Below are 26,073 nucleotides of genomic sequence, written 5' to 3' on the forward strand. Positions count from 1 at the left end.
TCCCACTTGCCTCTCAAAATACAGAGGAAAAGTGGTTGTTTTCTCTCAGATTAGCCATCAGCTGCTTTTTGGGGAGGGTCTATGAACAGGTCAGTGTGCTCCTGGCTCTCTTTGTTGGTATGTGTGTGTGCTGAAACATTTGTGCACCTGCTATATGTGTACAGTGACATATTGCCTAATCTGTAAGTCTTTTTTTACCACTAGTGGAAGTTTTTACTTTATCAAAATGATCAAAACAAGACCAAAAGAGAAGAAGAAAAACTATTTAATTGTTTCCTGTCATTCATTAAGAATGGGACTCATCCACTCAGGTCTGGTTCTAACAAAAAATACATTTTGGTTCAGGTTGGATTTGGTGCCATCGGCCGGACTTGATTTCTTCTTACAAAGCAGGATGCCTGTCGAGTTCGGTTAACTTTTCTCTTGGGCTCAGTTGGGTTCAGACAGAGTGTTGACCCAAGCCAAACTCTATGTAGATCATATGATGCAGCAGAAAGACTTTAGCAAGCTCTTATTTAGCAATCACTGGCTGTCAAAAATAAGTTACTTGTTCAAATTATGTTTTTTAAATCATTGCTATACAAATGAAACAGTTTGTTTGATATGAAGCTGCCTTTTACTGCTTCCTTCTGTTGCAGATGATCTCGGGTCTCAGAAAGTATATTGTCACAACATGTCATTTGTTGGCATCCAATGTCCCAAACTCTTCTGTCGTCTTTTTAAAAAAAATGTTGGCAGCTCCTACCATGACACACTGTGACTCCACTTTTCTTGGCCGTTTGACAGATGATGCTGTCTTTTGCATTTCTGAGGTAATGTAGTCAAAAGGACATTTTCCACTTTCCCTGGTTAGGAATTTATTACTGTCTGCCGTGCTTATTCCTTTAGACAAATAAAATCTGGTCAGGATCTCCTTGTTTCTTTCTTCAAAGCAAGAACCATAGCCTTAGTGGGAAGTGGATAGGAAATGACACCGTCCATCAGAATGTTCCAATTTATAATAGAATATCTTACATGAACATTAGCTATAAAACCTTTTTATGCTTATTCCATGTGGTCAGGACGGGTTCACCTGCAGACGCTTTTCTTTTATTTGCCTGTAGATGGTCCACATCTGCAAAACTGAAGTTCTAAACTGCTGATGTGGTCACTCTTTTCACCAGTGAAAGTTTAACTGAAGTCCACAGCTCGACTCTGCACTTGATGGATGACTTGTCCTGGTTTCGGGATCTTTGCATCAATTTTACTTCATTTTTAATTATGCCTGTTGTACAACATCATCAGTAGCAAAGTGGGTTTCCTCCTCATGTCTTACTTTACTTTCAGTCACCTGAAGTTAACTCTGAGACTCCTGGTCCAGCAAGGGAGGGGATTTTTTGATTTGTAAGAATGAAAAAATACAATTTAATATTATTGATTATTTTTTTAACCAGAATATTCCTCTTGTGTTTTATGTGACAATTTATAAATGGCAAAAACTGTGGAGCCTTACTGATTCATAATACTCGTCTGCTTAATGTACATGGGAAGCACTTTGATTTGAATTGCACTGACTGGGAGGTTCACACTGCTCAAAAACACCTTGGAAAAATTGAGAAATGGGTGGAAATCAAATCAAAAGCATTTCAAGATACATGATTGGCATTATTGTTTTCAACCAAACTCAAACATAACAAAGGTTTTGGCAGACATAGGGCCTCGTTTCTCGTTTCTGATCATTCTACCAGGCTCCTGTGCCGAGGTGATCAAAGAAAGAAATTGTCGTTGCTCAGAAGCTCCACGCCAATGTCTGCATGCCTGCTGTGCTTTCACTGCAATGCCCCTGCATCAAATAAGTAAGCAGGAAAACAGAGATAGCCCACAACAGAGGTGACAGTGTGATGCACACCTGTCAGCCTGACTCTAATGTAAATGAGGAGAAGGGGGGGGTGCAGGCCCTGCAGACTCCAGTGTCACCTGTAGCTGTGTCGTCTGTTGAACAGCAGCTGAAGCCAGGAAGCCTGCTCTGTGTGCTCCCTGGCAACGTGCGTCAGCATGTTATTGCTAGGATTACAAAATACATTTTATTTTCTTTGACAGTGTGACAATCCATGACATTTTTCAATTCATGGCCCTGAGAAGTCCACAAAGGCAGCGAACATGAGTCCTGTGGGTACAATGTCTGTCAGGCTTAACAGATATGTTGATGGTGTGCTGGAAAATAAACTCTGGCCCCTTTGCAACAAGAAAGACTAACCAAGCAGCAACAGGGCCGTCAGATGATCCATTATGGTTCCCACCAGGGTTATGAGCCAAATAACGGTGACGGATGCACAAAACCAGAGGCTTTGGTTTATTATAAGATCATCGTTATGTTTAGGTGGGCCATAACTCCTCCATAAGCACCTTTCAATTGTAGGCTAAGACATAAACCAAATCCAATCTCAAATCTGATTCCCCTCAATATTTCATCAGCACTGTCTCACCAGCACATTTCCCCCTCCTGAGCGCAGAGGAGAGGGTCGTGTGCTGACACTTGTGCGGAGTTGTGGAGAGCACCACAGGTGTGGAAATGGAAGGAGGATTCCAGGATGTGTCAGATGGCAGGATTCGGGAAACTCTGTCTTCTACCTTTGCCTGATATAAATGTAAAAAATGTTGAGAACTTTTCACCTCAACTCATGTAGAACTGATTAAATTATCATGATCAGTTTTTGAAATCAAAAGTAACATCAAACAGCATTAATAACCTCTGGAACATAATGTGAATAGTTTTCAAAATATCCTGTAATACTGTGCATAAATCAACAAGTACAATTTTAGTTTCATAGTTTTTCATTGGTAAAATTGCTGCAGTGAACACGGCTGTGCTGTCAGGAGCACGGAGCGCACTGGGTGACACAAGGTGGCTGACGCACACACACACACGCACAGACGCACACACACACACACACACACACACACACACACCCTCTGCCTTTCCCTGACAGTTTGCCCGACACACCTTCACCTCCTGCACATATGGAGAGTGTAAATTAGCAAAGTCTGAAAATAAAACCAGTGACAGCTCCTGTACAATCAGAAACCTTGATTCATGTGTCAAAAAAGAAAATCCTTTTTCTCGGTCTCCCTCTCGACTGTTTTATGATTCAACATTTATAAACCACTGATCAACAGGCTCATATATGCATCAACGTTTATATGAGGAGCTTTTCATTGATAAATTATGGTTGAATGTGGGCGGGATATGAGGCTGAGATTATGATTTATAAATGGAACATTGCCTTAAGGTGTGTGGGTACAGGCTTTTAAAAATCTGATTATTTTGTGCTGCAGGCAATTTTTTGTGTGCACTTACACTTTAAGTATGGGTCCTATGCACTGTCTAACTAATAAGCCCCCTGGTTTGCAAGCAACATGGCTACAAGTAGACACATCTTGATAAGTTTATACTTTCATGCAGCAACCTGCCAGAAACACACAATATAACTGGTGGTTAGCTCGTCCAACATTAACTTATCGCCTGACGAGACAAAGGAAGCTGTGTTTAGTATTTTTGTGAGTAAAAACATTACTGGTTCTACTGCAGGCAGCTTGAACACATTGAAGAGGCAACAACAGCCTTCAAATGAATTCCACTATTCAAATACCGCACGCTGCAAATCATGCAGAGTATAAATGAGCTGGATTGTGTGTTTCAACCATCCATCTGCGTGTTGTCGGCAACAATGGGAGCAACTAAACAGAACCAAGGCTGAGGAGCACAAAGAAACGCTTATGAGGTCCTTCGAGAATCGTAACACAAATCAAGCCCCTGACAACAGATTGGCTTGAAAATCCATCAGTAGTGTTCAAGAACGGTTAGAAAAATAATTTGCATAAAATGCATTATTTGTGGTTTGATGAATATCACAATGGCACATTCAAATTCAGCAGCATCCTTCTTTATCATGAGATTAAGATCTCACGCTCCATTAATGTCCCTAAATAAACGTACGGTCCAGTTGTCACTCATGATGGTGTCGTTAGATAACAAACTCTACAGCCGCCTTTGTCCCCATTATCTCTCTCCCTTCCTACTTTGAACGAGATCCACATCTCTGTGTTTTGAATAAATTAAACCCACCTCAGCCTGCTTTATCCACCCACTGATCTTTGATTGACACCTCTGCAGAAAGTCTACTTATGAAAGGACACAACTTTATGAAACAGAGAGGCTGTTGAGTTAGGTTCAATGCCACACAACCTGCACCAGTTGTATAACTTCTCTCCCTAGTGCTTTAATATGAATATGTGTAGTTATATTAATGTCTAAACATTCTTATTCAAAATTAAACATTAGTGCCAAAACGTTTTTGTCTTTTTTTTTTTGGTTTCTAAGCAAGATTGTGCAAAATTATTGATCGAATAAGTTTATTGTTAGGATGGGATACTGTTCAGGAAAAAAACAATACCTTTTTTGTATGGATACGGGACTTTTTTACTTTCTATAACATTTACATTGTGAGATGGGTGTTTTGTCACATTTTTGTTGATTTCTCAGAGAATAATTCATGAATCTTGATGAAAATCAGACAAGCAACAGTTGGTCCTTGGCGGAGGTAAACACTCTACTGAGTGACATCCTCATATTTCCATTGATGTTTTTTTGCTATTTGTCTTTTAGCAGGATTTTGCAAAACAAAACTTGATAGAAAGGTGAAGTTATGACAGAAGAACCCATTCACTTTTGGAGCTGGTTTTGTTTTTGTCCAATTTTTTTAACATTTCTGGTGAATTTCTCAAGAAATAATTTGTGTATTTTGATGATATAAATCAGACATTTTTAGGGAGCATATGAGAGTGTAATATTTGGTGTGGCTTGATGTTCTAGTTTCTTTGTATGTATTCTTTCAAATGCATCATTACTTCTTTCCTTGATACGTTTGAATAATCTAGCAACGCCTTCCTCTGTGTCTGTTTGTTTCAAATACTTTCTCTGAACACATCACCAGACTGGAAAACAGAAGTTTCCCTATTTCTCTTGTTTGTTGTGCATTTGTAATTTAAGTTTGTTGCAAAACTTCAAATGTTTTAAAAAAAGAACCAAACATCTCAAAAATACTATCTGTATCGAAAACCACATTATCTTTTGACTTGTGATATTTCTTCCCCCCTCTCAACATCCTCATCATAACTGTATTTCTACTTTTGTGGAAACACATCGCTCAATGCATTGCAACAAACATTCATGAGTTCACGTGTGTGCTCATTCACACACTCCATTGTATTTGTTCAAACCTGTATCCTGAATCTGTGTCAATAAATAAATAATTTACCTGTCCTGAAGCAGAGAAATTCTAATGTGTGGGCAGCAAAAAGCTGAAGAGCTGCACTGAAACAAAAGTGAAACTGTGTGGGATCTGGTTTGCTTTTAGAAGCTCATGTACACAAGGGGCACAACAAGTATCTGAGGAGAAAGTGAGTGAATGACAGTGAGAACGCAACACAGAGGAGAACATTCTGTCACAAGTTCTAACAAATACAAGGACTGCGCAAACTTTCAGTATTATTTGCACATGCCACATCCATCCCTCTTTGGCATGTGCTTGTCCACAAGTGTCTTTATATTTATTGTGTGTGTTTGTATGGGAGTCTCTGCAGGCTTCTATGATGTCTGAGTGTGCACGTGTGTGTGTGTGTGTGTGTGTGACAGTCTGCCACTGACGTACGTGCCTTCATTCGTTTCAGAGGATTATTCATTTCTTTTTGAAGTGAGGCAGCTCGCCCAGCGAGGAAGGTCTGAAAGGCGGCCGAGAGCAGGCCTTCATACTTCTCCAACAGCAGCTTGTCGTCTGGGGGGTAAATACGTCTGTAGGCCACAGAGACACAAAAAGAAAAGCAAAGAGAGTGAGGGAGGAGTAGAGAAAGAGAGAAAAAGAAAAAGGCAAAGAATGAGGGTCATCAATACAGGGAGGAAGGAGATGAGGGAAATGTGAGGAGGGAAAGTGAAAGGCAAGAGACGACAAAATAGAAAAAAGGAGTGGAAGTGATAGAGTGGAGAGATAGAAAGAGGGCGATTGGGGTTCAGCGAGGATACGAGATGAGAGGAGGAGTGGTGACGGAATCGGGAGGCAGAGAGCAGTGACAGATAAAGACAAAAAAGGGAGGATAAGAAAAGGGGGAGAGAAGGTTGGCAAGGGAAGAGATGAAGAAAATGAGCAAGAATGAGTGTGAATGCAAAGATGGAAAGAGACAGAGTTTGAGGAAAGATGGAGGAGGTCTGGAAGGAGGGGGGGAAGGAGAGAGGTCAAAACACAGCAGGTGAGAATGATGGAGCGAGCAGGAGGGGAAACACAGACGGAGAGAATTATAAGTATTTCAGCTGAAGGTGTGAAGTGATGCAGAGACAAGCAGAATTACTGCCCTGTGGTTGTGTGCCGCCGCCAACCAGTCAAGTTACAGGAAATATGGTCACATTCTCAAGTTCTGTTCCTGAGTTATGGACTTGAATATTGGCCAGAGAAGTGTTTGCATAACATTATGACCTTTTGGTTATGAAATGTCACCACTTTATCATTTTATCCTACCAGACATTTATATTAAATTTTGTCATAATTGGCATTAAACTCTTTAGTTATGGCCAAAAGTGTGCGTGTCTTGTGTTGTAGTCACATTGACTTTGACTTTTGACCAAATACGTCCAAGTCTTGGTTCAAAGTGAACATTTCTAACAAAGTTGAAGAAAAGCTCCAGGTGTCGGACAGACAGACAGACAACCCAGGAACCTAATGCCTCCGGCTGTGGCTGTCGCCGACGCATGAGAAAAGTTAAGTGGTGGGACCAAGGGAGGAGAATAAAGTACGAGGGAGCAAAGAAAAAAAACACAGAAAAAAAGTAGCTGTTAACAGAGACCTTGAGTTAAGAAAACTGTACAAAAGTAATGCACTAATGCATGCTTTTTCGAACATTACATCCTCCCTGAGACGTGCACTTACCTTCCCGTTTGTCGCCGTCTTTGCTAATGTGCCTCAAGTTCACACTTTCCACATAGTTTTGTGGCCTCAAGACTAAACTCACAGTGCTCAGTGTTTATCTTAGGTCCGAGGGGATTAGGGAAATGTATAAACCTCCACCTGGTTATCCTCATAATACATCTCCAGACGCCCCCTAAAATCATTGCTTCGGCCTTCAAATTAAAACAACAGTGTTATAAGCAAATTTAGCATTGGTCAGTGTAAAAGCAGGGAAATGGTATGGCTTCAACTCTGACATATTTGGAGAGGTTTTGAACTAACAGGAAGCAAAAAAGGCCACTGATGCAAAAACACACACAGACAAAAATAAAACGCCTATAGTTGACACCTACAATCCTAAGTAGAGTTTAACATTGCCCAATTTCCCCTAAACTACACCCCATCTGCCATTTGAACATACACTACACATTCTGTTGGCATTGTGAAGCAGCGTAGGATCATGGGAGATGCTGCCTTCACCATAAGTGTGTTTTTCCTTTATTTGCCCAAAAAGTTATAACAGAGACGAGTAAAGCCACAGGTAAAGCAGATTTGATGCAATTAAAAGGCGGGAATAACCTCTGGTGTTTTTGTGTCCCCCTTTAAGTTACATTGACCACATTCTTTCCTTGACGTACTCTCTTAAAAACGTCTGCATGAACAGAATTGAAATGATACATTTTGAAAAGAGACAGCGCTAGTTAGTCCTCAAAGTGCAGCATGAATCACTTGACTGAAAACTAGTAGATCAACACTTTAATAGTGGGTGTTAACTAATCCCTCTTTCTGGAACCAGCCTTATCGGAACATATGGACATTTTATTGAGGGCGACCCTCAACCTCAAATAAAATGTTCATGCTGAGGCGTATTTTCTGCCACATGTTTCCTATTTGTCAAGAGGCAAAACTCAAATTCATATTCCATTCACGAGAGTTTCCTCATTTTGCTCAACGAATGTCTCTCAAGCCTCCTGATCCCAACAGACCAAAAGGTGTTAAAATGAGCAGCAATGGTGGCATCAAACCAGCAGGGTTCCCCTCTGCTGCCACGGGGTCGTGTCTGTCTGCACCTGATGCAAGTTTCATCTGATGTAACTTAGTTCATTACCTGAACTCATCTAATGAGAAGCGGTGTGTTAATCAGACTCCAGTGCGGCGCTGGAACATCATCTGAATGCTAAGGGGTCTTTATTAGGGGGTGCTCCAGACAGATCTCAGCCTGTCTGATTGGCTGTCTGGCTGCCTGTCGGAAGAGAGGAAGGAGGTGACAGCACTTCATGCAGCCTGGGATCAGTATTCTGACTTCAGCCACGCAGTCAAGTGATGAGTCAAGAAGTCACTTAGATATGTGGAGACTTCAACAACGTCTGTCTGTGTAATTGTGTGTTTTTCGTGTATCTGTAAGGGCTTGAAAAAGACTAGGAAAGTCAAGACCTAGAAATATGTGTGTACGTGTGCGTTTGTGTGTGTGTGTGTGTGTGTGTGTGTGTGTGTGTGTGTGTGTGTGTGTGTGTGTGTATGGTTGCGTGCGGGCGTGTTGGTTGAAGAGACAGAGGCGGTAGAATAAACTGACGGACAGAAGGAACATTAACAATTTACAAAGAACAAGCGTCAAACCAGGACTCGATATTGCTGAGTCATGTTTTAAGGTAGATCTGCTCTGTCTGTGAGGTGACGATTAAACATTGACACATTCGACGTCGCCCTAAATTTAAGCTGGAGTTTCAGGAGAAAACAAAAGAGGTGTGGGGCGAAAAGAGGAGATGGAAAAAAGCTGTCAAACAAGGTATACATGCTAATTTGAATTTCTAAAATGCTGCAGAGGTAACCTTGCATCGTGGAGTAACTATTTGAGCCTTGACATTACACACTACCCCTAATTTTCTGTCTCTATTTTACATATTCTCTCCGTCTTAATTATTCTGCCCTGAAAACACAGTTTTCTTTTGTTTGTTGTCTGCAGAAATAGTACTTATTCTCCCGAGAGCCTGGCACTCCGCAGATGACCCCCGTAAATGTAAGCGACGCTGGCACGCACACAGCGAGTGGAGCTGCTGGAGGGACAGCCTCCTCTCCTCGGCTCACAGCCTCCTTACCTGTAGTTCCCCAGATGTTGCTTTTCATGCTCCTCCCTGGAGATCTGCTTGCGGACCTGTGCCAGTCGCTCTTTCTAGAAATAGGAAGGAAAATCATTCAGGTGAAGTTCCCTGCCACTCCTACCTTATCCGCATGAATACAGCCAAAAAAAGCAACACTGTGAGAGGAGAGAAAGATAGGAAAAAGCAGCCACACCCCATCAGTGTGACTTATCATTTAAAGGCATTTTGCGATCTACGCTATTACAGTTATACATAGAAAAAAAAGAATAATCATGGAGCTCAGCCGGCTAGTTTCTCTGAAAGCAGAAAGGAGGGGAGAACTCCACCACTGCCACTTCAGTGTCATTCGATAGACCTGAACCGAGTCTCGCACTTCATCCAGAACAGCACTCGAACATGAGCTAGTGCCCTTTTTCAAATGCAGCCTCTGCGCCATCTTTCCTTATTCCCACTGATTACCTCTGTGGCTGATCAAAAGGCTAATCAAAGAGGGTGGAGACGTAAAGCACTCGTAGCTGCAACTTTTCCCCATACAGATGAGAAAAGCTCCCCAAGTCCTTCATTTCAAAAAGAAAATAATTAAATGGTATGTTTGTCTTAAATAGACTCTGACTCTTTTGACGTAGGAGTGAGAAGTACCGACTTTCTGCTCTGGCTTTTCTTCTCACTCTAGCTCATCTTGTTTCACTTCTGAGGAAATACTTTAAACTCTTAGATGTTTTTTGGTACAGTGATTGATATGTTAAATCAATGTCTCGTATAATATCTCTAAACACATCTCTGATGATCACCTGCCCCTGAATCGCTGAAGTCAATCTTTTGTGCTCATGTAGTTGGAGTTTTACTGAAACAGCATCTCATGAATCAGGGTCGAGGACCATGACTGCACAGCCACTGTTTCAGTCACCAGGGTGGTTTTTGAAGTCTGTAGCAGTATGAAAAATGTAGCAGATTTTTATTTTTGTGGCTATTTCTTAATAATTTAAGTTAAGAAAAGTGTATGTATCCTGTAGATGAGCCAATAATGGCTAAATTTGTGCTACATTTAAATCGAAGTTAATCTGAGGTTAAGAGCAGTGGGTTGTGGAGTGCTTCAGGGAGACCTGTTAGAACGCTATTATTCTACATATTTAAAGATGATTTACCTCTTATTCTGAATTATGCCTGACTGATGCGGATGATTCCACAATGTATGCATCAGCACGCACACACCTGGAAGACTTAGCAGGATTTCAAATGAGGAATAAACGTTAATAAAAGAACAGGTAATAAATTCGCTTCTTAATGTTGAAAAGACAAAAAGGTCTCAAATTGGAAAACTCAGCTATAAGGCATACAGCTATTGAACAAGTAACGGACAAAATGGGTTGTGATGAGGGGTAACTGTTGATGGTAAAATACCTTGAAGGAGTCACATTGGTGGTGGAAATGACCAGAGGCATGGCTTCTATAAAACTAAAAAAAGAATGTCTAGCTATTCAAACACCTGATTAGAGCAATTCTTAGTTTTATCACAGTTAGATTATTGCTCAGTGATTTGGACCAGCACAAAAGAGAGTAACCTGAACTGGCTACCGGTAGCTCAGAGAAATAAATCAGCATGCATTGCTCTCCACATGAAACTGTACAAATGAGTAGGTATTTTCAGCTGGTCAAGTGTTAAAAGCAGGCTGCAACATTCTCTAATGTGCTTTATTAGAAATATTATGATAACTAAAACACCTTGCAGTGGTGCTTAAGATGACAGATGCTCCACTGCAGTTGGTCAGCAGCCAGCAGAGAGAATATATGAACTGTAACAGTATACACATGAAGCAGAATCCTGCTCACTAACTTCCGAAGTGAATTATCACTTTTAAACCAATTATTTCCTTTGTGTATTACCAGTTCTTCTCTCCTTCTCTCAAGTGTGTGACGTTGTTTCTCCCAGTCTGAAGAAGCAGCTGAGAGCTTCTTCATGGAGCCGTGTCCGTAGAGCCGTCTCTGAGCTTCTGCCTTTTGCTGGGCCAGGTTACGCTTCTTATCACTGGCCCTTGACAAACAAAGAGTAAGCAGAGTCAACACAATGCATAGTTAAAAGACACACAGTCTGGGATCACAGCAAAAAACTATTACATCAGATCTTCTTCAACTTTTCCCTTTTTCCAAAATAAAACTTCACATCTTCTGCTCTGTTTCTGTCAGATTATTCTGCATGCAGAACGTCTGGCAGGATCTCGAAGCACTAAACCCTGCTCAGTAAAGAACAAACGTTAGCCACAGAAAAATATTTTTAAGAATTCTGCAAAACTACAGTATGAAGAAGCTCGCCAGTGTGCAGGTCTCGTCCCTAACAAATAGACTGACCTGAATTTGCCTTTAGATCATCACAATGTGGTGGAACAAAGAAAACCCTGCAAATAACATGTAACAGTACAAAGATAAAGATGGAGCAGGGGCAGGGGCACAAACAAAACCTACAAGCCCAGGATGAACAGGACCAGACAGCTAATCCTGAACAAGTGGGCCACTGCAGTCTGGAGAAAGGCCAATTCATTTTAGTCAATCGCTGGCCCTTTAAATTGGATATTGAGTGCCGTTGGGGGTCTGAGGTTTATCAATGTCCATGCCCGGCCGGGTCTGAATTGATCCCATGTTGATACAGTCGGCACTGCAAACTGAGTTGAGAGCGGCCCCTCCCTCTGCATACTGCCTGCCCCTCCCGTTTGGAAAGCAAAGTCATTACTATATAAGGAAGAAGTGAGTGAGGTAGAACAAAGCCTTCATTCACTCCAGCGTGAACATACGCAGTTTGTCCAGTGGGAAAAAGCTCCCCGCCGCCTTTCAAGGCCTCCTACGATTTATTTGTCATGGAATAATCAAATCTCCCCTTTTAATCTGTGGGAACACGGCAAACATCAGCCACCAAACAAATCATTTTGATAAGAGATTTGTTAGTGCCGACTGAAGCCGGGCAGGAGGATGGAGCAGGTTTTTATGTGGGATGGCTGCACCACGCACCACATTTGGCCAAGCTAGACGTATGGGGCTGCATGTAATTGATCCATTAGTGTTTGTGGGGGGGGGGGGGGGGTGTATGTGTGCGACTAGAAGAGTTGAGACTATATTTAGAGCAGTAAGAGGAGGACAAGCACAGGGAGAGAAAACGAGAAAGAGAGAGCAGATATCCAGAGGTCTGGTGCACGATGATCAATCAGCGGACGGACTCACTGTAGCCAGGGGACAGAAAAGCATTCCAGCGAAAACACACACAAACACACACTACATGGACAAGGAACACGATATATACGGCGAGAATGACAGTGTGCGTAACCTAAACAGACAAACAAATCGCCCACAATGCAAAGTAAAAGACCAACACAGGAAGCTTATACAAATATACAGATCAGTGTAAACAATGCTGACTCAAAATCACAGATAGCATAAGGTAGCAGACGTAAAGAGAACACACACACACACACACACACACACACACACACACACACGCAGCGCATCTCAGTGAAGGGTGAACAAAGCACACTGTAGAGCCACAGCTTTTTGCCTTGGCCATTATATGTCTTCATATCCACTACTGCACACCGACAGACAGTTGTACAGACAGACAGACGTGTTTTGTTTTTGGGGGGGAGGTGGTCTAAAGCTCAAACCTCCTGTTAGTTTCAAGCTAATGTCAAAATTGTGTCATCAATCTAAAACTAAAACAAGATACAGACTGAACTGTGGTGTACAAAATATATAGTCCTAATAAAGTTTTAGGTTTCCAAGTAAAGCAAGAGCCTTATAAAAGAAAGTTTGATGCGAGCGTTGCCTGCTTGAAACTTAATACGATTCATGTGTCTGTCTGCGTCTACGTGTGTGTGTGTGTGTCTGTCTGCGTCTCCGTGTGTGTGTGTGTCTGTCTGTGTGTGAGTGTGTGTGAGACCCCGGAGAACAGTACCTAATGTTGAGGAGTTTGAGCGCATTGAGCAGAACCCCTTTCTTCACGTCGTAATCAATCTTCTGATCGGTCCCGAAGCTCGGCGCTCGATTGATCTGTCAGAGAGGAGAGAGAGATTCAAAGAATATTCTTGGAGGGGTTCAACTTCATCTTTATGGTTCTTTTTTTTTTCAACTCAGCAGACAGAAATGCTATGCAAATACAGGAGTGAATCGAGGGCATCTTCGTAAAAGAGTGATCTGTTCACACAAGAAGGGAGAGATGGTGCTGGAAAGATGGAAAGGCTTTTTCTCTCCCCGTTGAGGGACGTTTTGGAGCTGTTAGCCTTTGCCTGGACATAAATCCTGTCTGACACTGATGTGTGAATGCATGTGCGTGAAGAGGAGTCCATGATGTGAGTATGAATGTGCACACAAGAACAGCTTGTGTAGGTCACTGTCACCAGAGAAGCGACCCAGCCACAGCAAGCGGTCCATGACTCTGTAACCTACGTTTGCCCGCCACAGCTACACAATGCAACACCCGTCTCTGCCGGTGCCAGTGATAATCTCTTTGTGCGCATCAGGAAATTACCACCACTCAGCTCCGAGCCGTCATATACGATCAGGAACAGAATAAGCAACCTGTGATTTGAGGTACAAAAGCCGGTGTCACCCTGGGGAAAGATTCAAGAACAGGTTACCTTTTCTTAACTGAACCCTTTCCAGCACCAGTGCGAGGTATTCAGATGTCAGTTATTATACCTGACACAATAAATCAATTCTTCCCCTTGACTCTTTGTTACGTTTTCCCCCCCGTCTGTCTCCCAAGGTGAGAAAGAGATTATGTGAGACAACAAAAGAAGCAGAAAAAGAGAGAGGAGTGCAGCGGGAGGGAGAATGAACCGGCAACTGTGATTGGAATGGTCTCCTCCCATGGGGTTAATTTAAAATGACTACGCAACAGATGCCGAACGAAACGCTGGCTTGGGTTGATAAACCTTGATTGTCGAGACAAGTCATGTCTCCTCCTAACATAGTTCAAACGCTCAAACCAGCGTTTTTTATGTGGAACAACAGTATCAGTGGCTTGTTTTAAAATCATTTGATTAGTATTAGCTTTAATAGTAATGGCTTTCATAATGGTGTGTTATTTGTGTAAGCATAAGTTAGTACATGTGAGGATCCTGAATGAAGGAAGAAGGAGTACATTGACTTGAAACGAGTTCTTTGAATCATTATACTGAATCTAACCCATGAGCAAGGTTCAGGCAATGGTCAGAAAACCTCATTGGGGCCATAACAAAGAACTGGGTAACAGATTGTTTCACCGAGATGCTGTGCATGTTCATTTTAAATGATCTGAACGCGTGCAGTTATTGTTGTAAGTACTCTGAAGAAGAATTTAATGAAAATGGTGAACAAGGGCATCAAGGTTAAGATAACCAAAGAGATTTTTGCTTAGAAATTTATATTGGCCTGAAAAGCAGTTGTTAACTTAAGTGGTTTTCAGACATTAATTCCAGTAAAATTCAGATGAGAAGAAAATACTAACTCATTCGTAATGTTTATTTTTGATACAAGTTGACGTGTGAGATATTTTAATTTTTCTAGTTTCATCTCCACTGCGTGATAGAGACATCATCTACTAGCCCACTCACTCGCTGTGTGTTTTTAGATTTTTTTTCCAACTCTATTGTTACAGGAGCTCGCTCAGACATTTTACTAGGTGGGCTGGCACACAAAGTTCTGAAAAATGTGCATTCTCACATGCAGCCTCTCCAGGAAAATGTGTGATCCTGTCTGAAAGCAGCTTTAGTCAGACTGTTGAATGTTTTATCCTCACATTTTCAAATTATTTTCGTGACAGAACTAACAACTGCCACATTTTTTTGCAATTTAATATGACCCTATATATCTCCATCTGTAGGAAGTGTAATTGCAGTTTGCTTTCTTGGGGTCAGAAGGTCACCATATTCAAATGTTGGCTTTATTTAATTTCACACGTTTCTACATTAATTTGTTGGTGAACTCAGACTAAAGCCACATGCCAAAAAGAAACTGACTTATTGATGAAAACCACTGCTGCAGTAACAGTTTTGGAAGTGTAGCTGCAAATTCCTTCCTCTCAGTTGCCTTAATCTGCAGTCAGAGTGAGTATTTGTGTCAGAAACATCATTCGTTTTGTTCGTATCTTCCTTCTGAAAAAAAAGCGGTTGGATACAGTTGAGAGCATCAATGCAGCACACAACCAATTACAAATTGTGAATTTGATAGTAGAGCAGGACTTAGCCAATCAGAGGTTTGAGTGTGCATCGTAGGAGCTGCCAATGAGGAACGAGGATACCGAATACCGAGAGAGACCAACGAGAAAACTGATTGGTGTGTGACATCGGATCACCGAAAGATTTTTTGGGGATGAAATTGAGCGACAAAATCCGAAAGCTCCTTTTTTCCGAAACTTCTCTTGCGGGGGAGGTAGCTCTTAGAAGCTCCTTCCCTCTTTCTCTGCCGTTCTTCTTCTGAACCAGACACAACCGATCCTGACACTAAGGTGCAAACTACAGTGAGGGAGTTTTGAGCTGTATGATAATATTTACATGAAAACCAGGATCCCAGGAACCAAGAGAACCAGATCATTGACTGTGTTGTCAGCAGGGGGGCAGGTAGCCATAATAAAGAACAGTTAATAATGAACTAATGCTCATTTGGATTATACAGTAGGCAGTAGTTAAAAAAAATGCATGTATCCATCCGAGGAAGGGCATAGGTGAAAAAAGCAGCAACCTTGTGAAAACTAACCCTGAGCTGCAGCTCTGTACAGTAGATAATGTCCTATCAGTATAACTTTCTCTGGGCCTGTTGTGCAGCCTTTTTCTACGAGTTCAGGCGATAGCTCAACAAATACCGAGCTGCTCAACCCACACCAGCATGAGATCTACGGATGTGCCTTTGTGAGCGTGTGTGCCTGCACCCACATGTGCGTTTTTTCTACACAGCAACCACTTATCAGAAGGACGAGGTAGGTGATGAATGTCTTCCAGCGCAAAGAGGGAAAAAAGGAACAGAGAGCCTATCCAAGTCTCTGACTCAATAGAATGAAGTCTACAATACGTCCCTCTGTGTGCTGGGAAGGACAGAGCTCCACTTCGGCCAACAGTGCCCTACCTAAGAATAAAAAACACTTCAAAAGGAAGGAGCAAAGAGGTCTGTTTTCAATTAGAGCACTCCTTGATATGACAGCCACAATGAAGAGAGTGTGGCTTCAGAGTGCTGCAGCCTATAGGTAACAGCCAGACTGGCAGGGATCCTTGCGAAGGATGTCTCATTACTTGTTTTCATTTCTTATTTTGATTTGTGGTGTCAAGCTGCTCACTCTCTCTCTCTCTCTCTCTCTCTCTGCTCTCCCTCAGTCTTTCGTCTCTTTCCTCAGCTCTCCTCCTGGTTACTTTCTCTTCCCACTCTGTTTCTTGCTGTCTCTCACCCCATTTTCTGTCTGGTCACTCATCCCACTCCTCCGCTTACTGGCCGTCATTCTTCGGTTGTTACCTCTCTTATTCATTTCTCTTTCTGAGTTGTCTGTGTTCTCCGTGTACTCCCTGGCAGGAAGTTGGACCAGTATGGTCCTAATGAACCCCTGCAGGCTCCCAAATCCCCCGCTCTGATTTCCTTAAGTGACTCTGGCATGGTCTTAAAGGAGCCCTTGGTTGCGCCAAGACGCATTCAATAAAAGCGTCAGATGAAAAGATTAGAAACTCCTTTTTACTCGTGCTTTGCTTCAGTTCAGCATCAGCATCTCATTAATGTAGCTCAAATCACAGTCGCTCACACAGCAGATTGAACATAAAGGAACAGAACATATCAGTGTGTAATTTTTCACAGGATAAGTTGATCCTCATCTCATCATCTCATTAAACTTATAAAGATCAGAGGGTGAACTGTAAACCATTCACATACTGTACAAGACATGATGCATTTTTATTGTCTGCACCTGGACGTGTGTGACTGAAATGAATAAGTAACTTGCCTTTGTTTGTAAAATACAGCTTGTGATGGGGCGATATCATACATACATTTGGTCAGGATTGTCTTTTTGCTGATCTTTACTGAAGCTCCAAAAGAACAAAGGGCCAGAAGTTTAACGAGCACATTTTACATTGCTTTCTAAACTTGGTGGAAGGATGGAACATGGGCCAAGAGAGAACCCTTTACACTTTGGTGGAGATCCAGACAAATCGGTTGATCCAATAATTCATATTTTAAACATTGTGAGATATGGCATTTTTTGCCAGATTTTCATAATTCAAAGATCATTCTTTTATAAATCTGAGAAATTGATTGCAATTTGGTGTGAATACAAATACAAATCTGGATTTAAATGTTGTTTCATGCTGGGATAGGCTTCTTTCAACCATTGCCTTGTAACACAAAGGACTAACAACCTCTATCACAGATGTGTAGCTGAGATAATGTCATGTAGCCCTGGCTGTAAGGCCTGTTAGAATCGAAGAGGACAGGGCTGAGGTATGTGCTCTTCTGAGTGCCGTTCTAGTTATTATTGTTTTCATTACTTAATCTATTTATCCATGTATTTATTCTTTCCAAGTGGGAAATTCTCCTCAGGGTCACTTGATACCATGAAATGACAGTTACTCTGTTTCGACTCCGTCTAACAATCCATTGTTATCATTTCTATTAAGAATGAACCCAGTGAAGAAAATCTCCTTGCAATGATTGGTTGAGAGTGTTGTGGGCATCAAACAGCTTGCGCCTGTGGCCTCTGTTGGTGTCACACCAACTCTGATAACATAGCAACAGCGATGGATCAAGACCAATCAGCTGGTTTCTTTCCGCAACAAATTGCTTCCCCCCATCGACATCTATTCTGTGTCTGGAATAGTCGTCAAACAAGCGTAAGGGCAGCTTGTGATTAATCGGTTCAGAAAAACGACCCCTTCTTATTATTTCTGGCAGAGTGTAAACAACCACTGCTTTGACAAGCCTCCCATTCCGCCCTGCACACTCGAGGGTATCGGCACAGTTCAACCGCTGTCAGAATGGAGTGTTTGTTGCCGCACAATGGCGGAATGGGAGAGGGAGAGGGAGCGAGGGAGAGCATGAGCGAGAGAAAGACAGACAGCTGGCCACCCGGTTAAGTCGCTCTCTTGTTTCAACCGTCTTATCAATCACTGTTTTGTTCTTTTTGTGGCGTTTTTAGTGGTCCAGTCGGACACGGGGAAACTCTAGCTGGGCATGCTGAGCTCCTGGTGGAGGTCCTGGGAGTGAGCAAGGCAGCGCTTAGCTCAGCCACCAGTCAACCTGACCTGCCTGACTGAATGGCCGGCAGGGTGCAGGGAGTGTTGTGTTTCCTTTTTTTTCTTTCTTCGAGGACTCACAAAGATATAATGAGACACAGCCACAAAAGCAAAAGGTGCATTTTAGGTGCACAAAAACGTTAAGTGTAATTCCCTCCGTGGTATTTAAACAAATTCAAGATAAATGAATAAAATATACCTACGGTCGGTTCTAAATATGAAAGAATATTTATGATCTTCTCTTACACACTGGAGTTCCATATGTCACTCATAAACATATAATATGTATCATTCCTTTCAATCATACGCGTGCACACACACACACACACACACACACACACACACACACACACACACACAGTCTGCCATGCCTGCCTGATGATAAATGACTAAATGTTGGGGTGTGTTTTCAACTGGCCCACATATGAGGCCTGTGCACTCCTAATTTGATACTTATTCCATGAAATAGTCATGTTACGGGAAAATGGATGTGGATGGAGATAGACAGTCTCATACATCATTCTAATTATTCTTTAATAAACCTCTTATAAGCCAAAGTGGCTTGCAGGTAACTACTGCCACCTAGGGTTTGGAAAGTAAAAAAAACTCCCTCTCAGGGCTAAAGGACGATCTGATCCACAGACATTTAAATAAGAACGAATCCCACTAAGTACAAAGGATTAATCAAAGGCAAAAAAAAGAGAATGAAAGGTGGAAGAGGGCAAGAGAGACTCTGGAAGATAATTGAGTAAATCAAACTGTATGTTTTCTCCTATCATTTGTCACCCAAGAAGATTCCATCATGAGGGGATGAAAATTATTTGGAGAGCACAGGTAGCAAGTAAGTTCCCCCTTAATCACCCAGAATACACAATAATGTTCGACTCGGCTGAGGTTAGAAAACACTTCTCCTCAGATTTCCTGAGGAAATATCTGAAAGGCAGTGTAACCTCTAGCTTCCAAAAAACTCCCAGGGAAAACAGGTATGCTTTAAATTTAGCTTTAAGGACTTAACATGTTCATCTCACTGTGCACAGATGAAATAGAATTTCAATAGAAAGGTTACATAACGGCAAGCCGGTATTTATTCCACACAGGAAATTAACAGTACTTTCTGAATTTGTAATTCATTTGCACTGTGTGTTTGTCTATGCAGGGGATGTGGGAGAGGAAGAAAAAAAACATCCCTGGTTTTGTTTCTTTGCGTATGTGTGTGTATCGTGGCATCTGTTTACTCTTGCCAGTGCAGATTACTCCCCACTAACACACATACACAAACACATGTGCGCAGACACACACACACACGCACGCACACGCTTGAACTGAAAAGAAAAGGAAGTCTGGATTATGTTGGCTCTGAAGGATGGACAGGCAAACCAAACTCATCTTGAAACAATTGGGGACAGAGTGCTGGAAGAGAGGAAAGTTGCAGGAAAGGGTGAGAGGAGGGAGGGGAGGGCTGGAGAATCACTGCCCTTGGGGGGAGCGGTCCATCTGCAGCTCTGTTGTCGGAATGCCCATTCACACACAAACACCAACACACACACACACTGAGACACAAACAAACCTGTGCCACAGCTGACCGAACCATGCCCGCCTCATTAGCTGCCAATCACTCTGCACAACCTGTCCTGAAGGAGGCAGGGGGATTTCTGCATCTTTCTGAAAAGTGGTTTTCATCCCTTGCTTTTATTCCTCGCTCCTTCTTTGACTGAATAAAAACATGGGCTGTGGGCTGGGGTTTGATGGTAGGCATGTAGGAATGGTCACCCACACACACACACACACCAAACACACACACACACAGTTTTTCGCAATTAGCCTTTATAGGGCCTTTCATTGACAGAACTGTATTCCTAACCTTAACCATGACTAACTCATGACTAAGCCTATCCTTAACCTAACCACAATTCCCATCTTACCCTTAACCAAGACCTCAGAAATGACAATTAGCCTCATTAGAACCAGAAATATTCCCCATGAGGTCCACTGGTCCTGACAAGGTCAGTGTTAGCATGAAAAGGTTATAAAGTGGTAACATAAATGAGTACACACAGACACACACATGCATACAACATAGGAACGGTATCATAGAGCATGTGTGTGTTAATAGTGCAAGTTACACATACAGCGCCACACACACACTAAATAAGCATAGATCAAATCAAGATTCAGGCTCAGACTCATTTGCAGACTCTCACACACTAACTGTGGCACAGAGGAGCCGACCGACCCGCCTCTGAGCTGCTCAGGGTCCAGCACTACAGAAAGCACTTTGCACAGACCAGGCAGGTTTCTAATTATTTGTGCTCGCTACAATAACTTGTGTGTTGGCGTTTTTCTGCTGCATGTAAGGAAACAAATGTAAAAAAAAAGAAAAGATAAAGGAATTTAAACGAATTGAGTCAGAGATTATAATCAGTCTGGGCCCGGATCCTTGATCCTTTTCCATCATGAAAAACAGTTCTATTTGTTCGATTTTAGATGTAAAGGCTGGAACTTTTAAAGAAAACCTTTTTGCTATAAATATGTTTTTCTTGTCATCGCCCATCACACACCAAACGTTTTTTCAGTTCTCCTCCATCCATTTGATGTTATTGTTCATGCTGGCTTACAGCACACGGACCGTGGATAAACCTCACAGAGGAGGGTGGTGCTTGGGTATTAATGTTGTCCCATTACTACTGTATATTTCACCATTGAGTAAATACACTCCTCTACTCACACTGGATTTGGAGACGCCTGCTGTTCTCTTTGACCCCCAGCACCACAATTTTAAGACAGCACCACATTTTGCCATAATTGATGAGAATGTCACGAGGCAGTTCCTTAACTAAAAGGAATATATGTGCATTTCTGCACAAATCACATTTTCCTTTGGATTTTTCTTTTGCATCTGTTTCATTTTGTTTTTTTTAAAGACAAAGAAAACACTCAATGTAGCCCTCAAAGCAAAAATCCTTAGCACTGACAATTCAAACCACAGTCTGGAAGTACAAGAAAACTGTGTGTGCGTGTGTTTGTATGAATGTGTACTTGTGTATGTGTGTGCACTTGAGTGTGTGTCTGTGAAGATCACGGCTGAATGTAACGCCTTTCCTATACAAGACACAGATGCTGTCTGGGCCGGTTTAATGAAAGTAATGTCTCCGGTTACGCCATTTGAGCCATTTGAGCCATTTGAGTGTGTGTGTGTGTGTGTGTGTGTGTGTGCGCCTACTGTATGTTTTGAATGTCAATAGGGGGTAAAACTTGTGTTGAAAACCCTGCAGAATTAAGATAAGGATCAACACAAAGGCCTGTCTCCCTCCTCTTCTCTTCTCCTCTTTCTTCACCCGCTCGGAGCACAAAGCGCCTGTTTAAAGTCTGGCCTTGGTTTGAGAAGTACCTCTCTCGCCTTCTCTGTTTCCAACCCTGCAACAAGCTATTAAGCAGGTGCGGGCTTGTCTGTGGGTTGTTCCTCTTGAGTATCTGTATCTGTTATCAGTTTATTTTCAATGATGTGTCGCCTTTTGCGCTCCTTTGCTCACAAAGAGCCACTGTATTGTGTCTTGCACAGACGCAAACGTGTCCTCTAATCACGGAAGTTTTCAGTTGAACTATTTCGAATACCTCATCCCAAATAAAAAAATGTAACAAATAGTGGCTATTTTATGGAAGTGTAATGGAGGACGTGACCGACAATCATATTCCCTTTCCTTCCCCAGCCTGCTGCACACACACGCTCAGAAAAACAACAGGCAAAAACAAAAACACAAAGGGCAGGACTAATGTCAAGTGACAGTTTCTTACATATGATACCATCTAGCTTTCAGGTACCCAACTGGCTTTGAGTTTACACAGGTTGAACTTTCATTTCCTGGCTGCGAGTTTGCATGTCCGACAACCAGCTTTGACGTTTTAAAGAGTGAAAGAGGAAGACATTGTCGGAACAGCCGTCTGGCTAAAGCCTCAACGAGGCGTGGCGCACGTAATTCACAGTGACACCAATAAGGAAACCTGAGAGGTGTCCGCAAGATTCAAAACAAACCTGTAAAAACCAAGACTGCGTTTCAATTCCTGACACAATTCTTTACTGTTTGGAAACTCAGGGTTTGGGGGGGGGGGGGTGGGTGACAGAAATAAAAAATGGTGAAATGGGTTGAAATAGATTCAATTTACCACAGAATGTTGAAACGGGATCTGCTGAAATATTAAATCTGGACCGGAGGGCTTGCTATGGGGGGCCGTTTGTGGCAACCAGGCCACGGGCTGCCCTGCATGATGCATGCCGGCGGAATAGGAATGAACGTTGTCGGGCTAAAAAGTGGTAATAAAGTCATTTTCAGGCTTGACAACGGGGTTTGGAGAAGGGGTCTCTCTGCTTGTAACTATCCCCTGACTAATCAGTCGAATTTTGGAAATAAATGATTGCTGCTGTAAATGTTGCGTGAAAGAGAACCAGGGATCTGTGTGTGTGTGTGTGTGTGTGTGTGTGTGTGTGTGTGTGTGTGTGTGTGTGTGTGTGTGCGTCTGTGTGTAGGATGTTAATTGATGAGAGTTATAGAGAGCTGCTAGTAGCACAGGGGGGATCATTACCAGTGAAGTGGAACAACTGCATTCACGGCTGTTTGCCATGTCTCATACACATTTACACACACAAACACACACACACACACACACACACACACACACACACACACACACACACAATGCACACACACTGGCACAGTGCACCGGCAGTCAAAAGGAACACCACTTCTGCTCTCTCTTGTACATCCTTTCAACTGTTCAACCACACAAAAGGAGTCAAATAGAGTAATTATATCACCCTAATTCCATGGTGACTCTTCTGAAAACAACAACAGACTATCACGTGTCACTCCTTTCTTTCTTTTTTTCTCTCCGTCAAATCACAGACTTTTGGAAATCGCAAGATTTATTTTGGGTTGGCATGATGGCAGAAAAACAAACAATTATCCCGGAGGCATTTCCCATCCTTGAGTCAATTTGTGGGAAGGGGGCGGAGGGGTTGTGGGGGGGTGTACAGCCACTTTGGGTTAAAAGATTTAGGTCACACTTTAACTGACTGGCTGACATCACAGCGGTGCGACAGAAAACCTGGAGTGGACTTGGAACTCGAATCCCCCCCCCTGGATGACTGACACTCGGGAGACTGACACTAAAAGAATGAGGGGCGGGAGTCTTGTTAGTCAACCTTCCATCCTGACCTATATTTTCATACCAAGAACGTATATGTGTGTTTGCATGTGTGAGAGTGCGCATGTGTCTGTATGAGGAGGAGGAGTGTTTGTCTTGGTTTATCTGCTGCTGCTGCCTATGCATGGATTTCCATAAGTATGTGTGTGGGTGTTTGAGTGTGTGAATGTACACGCATGCATGTTTGTGGTTGTGTACCTTCCTTTCATTTAACATGGGAATGTGTCTCTGGTCGTGTTCAGAGGTGCAGAAATACATACTCGAGACCGTGTGGGTGTTTGTACGTGTGTGTGTTCCTCTGCAACAGGGATAACAGTGTGTAAGCAAAGTCAGTGTGTGTGTGTGTTTATGCTTTCTGTCAGTGTGTGGCAATGACTCCCTCCCTCCTGCTGATGCCACATTACTTCAGTTTAGACGCTGCTGTCACTTTACGGGTGAGATTCCACAGACTTCAGCTCTATTCTCCAGACTGACTAACACCGTCATACAGACCCATGAATAAAATGATCACAGGAATAAAACTAGTACTCTATTTTAATTATTTTTCATTGTGTGTTAAAAATTAAAAACATTAAGTTGGAATTGGTGTAATACATAAAAAGAATGACAATTAAATAAAAAAAATTAAAATTCTGAATAAATAAATGAAATTAATACCCAAAAGTAATTTATATGAAAAAAAAAATGCAATTTAAATTTCAGGAGAAGAAAGAGAAAAACATTTCCACCGTTTCACGCAACACACACATTCATGCAGGCTTGTGCTCGTACCTCCAGTAGCCAGGGTTTGAGTTTGCGGTCCAGGATGATGTCAAAGCCGAGGACCTCAAAGCAGACGCTGTCGCTCCCTGGTGGCTGGCCGGGGCGACACATGCGGTAGGCGTGCAGCACGTGGGGTTCAGACACTATTAATGTCTTAACCACCAGCTCCTGGCAGGACACACACATAAACACACAAAGAGAGTGAGTGTCACCAAAGCCAGGCCGACAAATAGATCATAAATATCCCATTTTTGTATGTATTTACCTTAAAAAGCATCAATTTTGAAGCTGATTAAAGGTAAAACTGAAATGTATGCAGTTATGAGGTCTGCAGACAAATATTCAAACCTTTAGATGTAGTATTAAAATCAATGGAGCAACCACGATACATATTAGACTTGTAAGCTACAGACATGATCCACAGAGGTAAAGCTCCCATCTATCTTTAATGTTTAATTCTCCCTTGTATAAAGAAACTGAGGAGAAACACAGTGTTACCGGCACTGAGCCACAAACACACACACACAAACATACACACAACAATTTCAGCCACATGCTGCTGGTGGTGGTTCATCTGTGCAGAACTCAACCTGCGTGCATGTGTGTGCTTGCACGTATGCTTGCTGGCTGCTACCTGCCTGTCTACTCCCACTGTGTATGTGGGGTAAACATGCTCTCTCTAGTGACACACACACACACGCGCACACACACACAGTACAAAGCTCCCCCTCACCAGTCAGGCCCCACGCAGTGCTGCTGGCCTGCAGTTTGCCACTACCAGTCTGACTGCTGGGTGCAGGAGAGGGGCACGGTGGTCTGGCCCTAGCCTGATAAGCTGCACCCCCGCTTCCTTTTCTATCTCTCTGTCGCTCACACACCTCCATCCATCTAACCATCCAACCGTCTGACCCACAGGCTGCCCAGCACAAACACCTGCTCCCACTACCACCATTTATGCCTCAAGTCCCAGCATTGGCTAGTGTGTGCGTTGTATATCCACCCCCCCCCCCCCACTCCTTATCCTGAGCACTGAGTACAGGCCACTGCCTAGTACTGTGCAAGTTTTTAGACGTAAGCTTGTGTTTTGTTAGCTTTGACCTTGTATTGTTTTAAAATATGTTTTTATCTCATTAGCATATGCTTGTGTATTATTTTAGCTGTTTTCTGTGCATACATTATTCATTTTTTACACATGTTTTAATAGAGTGTCCTCTCTGGATACATGAGTGCACTGGAGATACCAGAAGATACCGAAGAAGACCTAGATAATTAGGATGTGCCCGTGGTTAATGAGGTCTTCTACCAACTATGTTTTTTTGGTTCAACTGATTTTATGAAAAAGATTTTTGAACTCCATGAAGGATAAAGTGAAGTTTACCAAAGTTGAGACAGGTGAAGAGATGTAACACATAATTGTCTTTCCTCAAATGTTGTCATTCTCTGCTCACTGAAGGACATTGTCGGACAACTAAATATTGTTTTTCAAGAGGCCTAAAAAAAGTAACCTTTGTTACATAGTACCCACCAAATATCACCAGACTTGACAAATCAAACTGGAGTGCTCATATTTTATAGTATCATCACTTTAACCCCATCTAAGTGGACCAAGTGTATTTTTTTGTGGAACTTACTAAAACTGTTCTCTTTCCAATTGTCAAAGAAAACTTTTTTTTATTATGATTGTAAATAGGATTAGGCATGTCTTCACACTGGAGTGAAATAGAGTATGTGTGTGTTTATATAAAACCCATAAGTGGCCAGTTTGTAGTCAGACTCTGCTCAGGATATAATACCCACGTAAAAAAGCTT

At 42.3% G+C, this 26,073-nt stretch overlaps 1 protein-coding gene across 1 annotated transcript in view; it reads right to left on the reverse strand.

Annotated features, from left to right (window-relative positions):
- The window catches only part of ttll7 (tubulin tyrosine ligase-like family, member 7), a 62,683-nt gene that overhangs the window by 23,288 nt on the left and 13,322 nt on the right, over positions 1-26,073 (reverse strand). The window contains exons 8-12 of the mRNA XM_061078623.1: positions 24,274-24,432; positions 13,011-13,105; positions 10,958-11,105; positions 9,071-9,144; positions 5,695-5,830 (exon numbers count right to left, since the gene is read on the reverse strand). Coding sequence (XP_060934606.1) covers positions 5,695-5,830; positions 9,071-9,144; positions 10,958-11,105; positions 13,011-13,105; positions 24,274-24,432 — 612 coding nt within the window. The remainder of the gene's footprint in view (positions 1-5,694; positions 5,831-9,070; positions 9,145-10,957; positions 11,106-13,010; positions 13,106-24,273; positions 24,433-26,073) is intronic.

This window comes from Limanda limanda, chromosome 9 (assembly GCF_963576545.1).
Source record: "Limanda limanda chromosome 9, fLimLim1.1, whole genome shotgun sequence".
In the NCBI taxonomy this organism is placed as follows: domain Eukaryota; kingdom Metazoa; phylum Chordata; class Actinopteri; order Pleuronectiformes; family Pleuronectidae; genus Limanda; species Limanda limanda.